General features: G+C 46.5%; 1 protein-coding gene across 1 annotated transcript; it reads left to right on the top strand.

The window, feature by feature from the left end:
- Positions 1-425: 425 nt before the first annotated feature.
- Positions 426-2332, top strand: MRPL17 (mitochondrial ribosomal protein L17). Its single transcript, XM_053560659.1, has 3 exons — positions 426-1113; positions 1411-1479; positions 1864-2332. Exons 1-3 carry the CDS (start codon positions 940-942, stop codon positions 2149-2151), a joined length of 531 nt encoding a protein of 176 aa, XP_053416634.1. The 5' UTR covers positions 426-939; the 3' UTR covers positions 2152-2332.
- Positions 2333-3664: the final 1332 nt, after the last annotated feature.

Below are 3664 nucleotides of genomic sequence, written 5' to 3' on the forward strand. Positions count from 1 at the left end.
TTTAATCTTCACACTGTGTGCCTGTTTCTTCACACCAGTCATTTTGGATTAGGCGCCCAACTACTCCAGTATGACCTCATCTTAACTACATCTGCAATGACTCTTTTCCCAAATTAGGCCACATTCTGATTTACAAGAAGTTAGGACATAACATAGCTTTCAATCCATAACAAGTCAATATTGACGGTCATTGCAAATTTGCAGGCATAAGGGTGAATAACAAACTATAATATTATTGTTCACTACTTTAACAACATAAATGTGTAGGTATGTTTTACCCTTTTTTCCAAAAAAAAAAAAATACATTGATGTAATTTTAAACTATTAATCCATGACGTTTTCTTTTAGTGCTGCAATTTTTTTCTTTAACTGGAATGATTACCTCAAAAGAAAGCTTTCACTATCTGTGTTTCTTTTCTAGGCATCGTTATTATCCATTTCACCATTACAACTGAAAGTCACTGTTAAAAATGATGCCCGCAGGTGTCGGTGTCGGCCATGCCAGCCAGTTCAAGGCCGTGCGGATCAGTCGCCCTCAGGACTCCGACCCCCGCCCGCGCCTTTCCCCGCAGACACTCTCTTTCCCAGCAGGCTCTGCGGCGGAGACTCCCGTAGCGCTAAATGCCACAAGTCGCCTGACTCAGCACAAGAGAAACCCGATGGCCCGTTTATCCCACACTAGGGGGCGCCTTGTTCTCGGGCCTGCCACTGAGCATTTATAGCGCCTAAAGCCATCCCAGCTCGCCGCCTCCAGAAAACGTCGACCCATCTCTCTCTGCCTTCCCCCTGATTGCCAACAAGGCAGGCTCTGATGCTCATGCGCAAACACGTTCACCACGCACCGAGCGGCGGCGCATGCGTCCCTGAAATTGCCTCCTCCCTGTCTTCCCTCTAGAGTTTTCAGTTCCGGCTTCCAAGGGGCAGGTAGAAGCTAGGGACATGCGGCTGACGGTTGCCGCCGCTATCTCCCATGGCCGCGTATTTCGCCGTCTGGGCCTTGGTCCCGAATCCCGCATCCACATGTTGCGGAACTTGCTCACGGGATTGGTGCGGCATGAGCGCATCGAGGCGTCATGGGCGCGCGTGGACGAAATGAGGGGCTACGCGGAGAAGGTGAGGAACTGGGCCTTTTTGTCATCCGCGAAGAGTCTGGCCTGAGGGGAGGGGTCCGGATACCTGTGAAAGGGAGTGGGACAGCCGTGATCCACCCTTCCCCAAGTCGGAATCCCTTACTACACTGAGATGAATTCACTCCTTGGCGCCTCAGTGGAAGCCAGTTAGGACTTTTGAGTAAGAGGTAGCCTAGATAAGAGGTGCTTTGCTAGTGTAAAGGATTGCTGTCCAGCGTTAGAGAAATTAGATTGGCGCCCTTCTTGTTCGGTTTGAATCTTTGATGTTTTGCCCTCACAGCTCATCGACTATGGGAAACTGGGAGACACCAATGAACGAGCCATGCGCATGGCTGACTTCTGGCTCACGGTGAGTGCATGCTGTCTGCCTCCCAAATAGCAACCTTGGCTCCCTGTGGAGGAGGGGGTTGTTGGAGAAAGGGAAATTGGGTGTGATTAAGCTAGACCGCTCACTTATGGACCAGTGTTGTGAACTGAATTAGAAACATTGTCTTAAGCCTTAAGATGTTACCTTAAACAAGATCTTAAGCCTTAGTTGAACTCATATGTGCATATCCCTTTGCATAACTGCCTGTAAATGACCCCTTTGTGTAACTTTGACTCTACCAGATTAGGGGTTGGAGGAAGTCTGTGTATGGTGTGTGTAGACCTTACGTTTGCAAGTGACTGCAAGTTAAATGCCTCTGCAGTCTGATTCGACTCTGCTGTCTCTTGGATAACTCTCTCCCTCTAGGAGAAGGACTTGATCCCAAAGCTGTTTCAAGTACTGGCTCCTCGGTACCAAGGTCAAAATGGGGGCTACACAAGAATGCTGCAGATCCCAAATCGGAAGGAGCAGGATCGAGCCAAGATGGCAGTGATTGAGTACAAAGGGAACTGCCTCCCACCCCTTCCTCTTCCTCGCAGAGACAGCAACCTTACACTCCTAAATCAACTGCTGCAGGGACTGCGGCAGGACCTCAGCCAGAACCAGGAAGCATGCATCCACAGATCCAACACTGTCCAAACACCAGAGATTTAACTGGATCTGAAGGCTCTGCAGCCGTTATCAGTGCCCAAGATCACAGACCTTTGGAGCTCTTTTAATCTCTAAAGAACTGGAGCTAGATTTGTAAAATGGACACTCTTAATAGGGCTGAGAACCTTCTGAAGAGCATGATAACCCTCTCTTTGCACAATAGAGGAAATCTCTTATATGAGTACGTGTAAATAATTTTTTTTTCTTCCCCTGGGATTTCTGGAGAATGAGAACTATCCAAATGCTCAGTCTACCAGGGATAGACTGCTCATAGCTCCTGTTTCTGGTCCTTAGATTTGGGTGGGTTAGGGTTAGTACAGTTGTTTTTCTTAATGCCGTTTTAGATGGGGCATGTATCTTAAAATTCTACACTGATTCCCAAATGTGATTGTGTTTTGAGATCGAGTCTCAGAGAGACCAAGCCCCTGGGATTTACTAAAGAAAAATCATTTCCTAATGGTTAGAGAGTGAACATCTGTAAGTGAAACTTCCTGAAACAATCCAGTGCCCTGGTAAGCTTCAAGGGATACTATAACCATTCCTCTGTTTCTAGGCAGTATCACACATTACCTTCATGTGCTCCCCTCAACCTTTAATGGTGTAGCAGACCTAAGAACTCAGGTATTCCACCACCCTGGCCAAAGGGATAGAGTCATTCAGCGGAGGATGTTGGGTTCCTGGATAAGCTCTTTCCTTTTGGTGGGGAGAGACAGTAAACAAAGAAGGTCAAAGTGAAAGGCAGGTTAGGAGATTAAACCTGCTGGGAATTTCCTGGAAATTTTCATTGTTAAATCTAGGCAGCTCTGGGAACTCAGAAAAGGGGAAATCTAGCTTCCAAATGGCCAGAGCATGTGAGAAGCAGGAAGCTCCTTTATATCCACTAATTACTCTGAAAGCAGGATTCGCCCAGCCGGGCTGCCCATCCTTTAGGATGACGCTTGACTAGGGTGGTAGTCATGGGGAAACTGCAGATAGCTCCCATATCCCCAGTAGAATGGGACGAAGAGATTTTATCTGAAGGTGTACCTAGAGTTATTTGGCCCAGTGAACCTGTCCATTGTCTGAGATAATAAGGGTGAAAGTAGAGGGATCATTGGTTTATCAGATGAGAATTTTTGTGACACAACCATTCTGGTGCTGTTTTACTACAACTGCCCTAGTCTGAGACTCAGCTACTCCCATCTATATCTCTTGTCTACTCCAATTTGTCCTTCACACTACTGCCAGTAAATTGTTATATTACATTTGGAATGACATATAGTGGACACTCAAAACATTTATCAAATTAATCTAGAAGTCTGAATATCCACCCTCCCCCCTCCACCCACATGCAAATTTTCCTCTCTTCTTAGTATGAATATTTCACCCCAAATAGGTATCTAAAAGCCATCCCTGGCTCACTTTCCTCGAAATTAAAACCACAATCTATATGTTGGGAATGGGTCTATTGTGACTGGGTCCCTTAGCTTTCCTTTTAGCACCCAGAAATACATCTACCTTTGGGGCTCTCAGCAGT

The sequence above is a fragment of the Nycticebus coucang genome, chromosome 14, assembly GCF_027406575.1.
Source record: "Nycticebus coucang isolate mNycCou1 chromosome 14, mNycCou1.pri, whole genome shotgun sequence".
Lineage (NCBI taxonomy): Eukaryota > Metazoa > Chordata > Mammalia > Primates > Lorisidae > Nycticebus > Nycticebus coucang.

Bases quoted from the DNA above. Each gene is read 5' to 3' on its own strand.
- MRPL17 (XM_053560659.1), top strand. From the start codon at position 940: ATGCGGCTGACGGTTGCCGCCGCTATCTCCCATGGCCGCGTATTTCGC. The intron at 1,114-1,410 runs GTGAGGAACTGG...TTGCCCTCACAG, and splicing joins TGAGGGGCTACGCGGAGAAG to CTCATCGACTATGGGAAACT. The intron at 1,480-1,863 runs GTGAGTGCATGC...CTCTCCCTCTAG, and splicing joins TGGCTGACTTCTGGCTCACG to GAGAAGGACTTGATCCCAAA.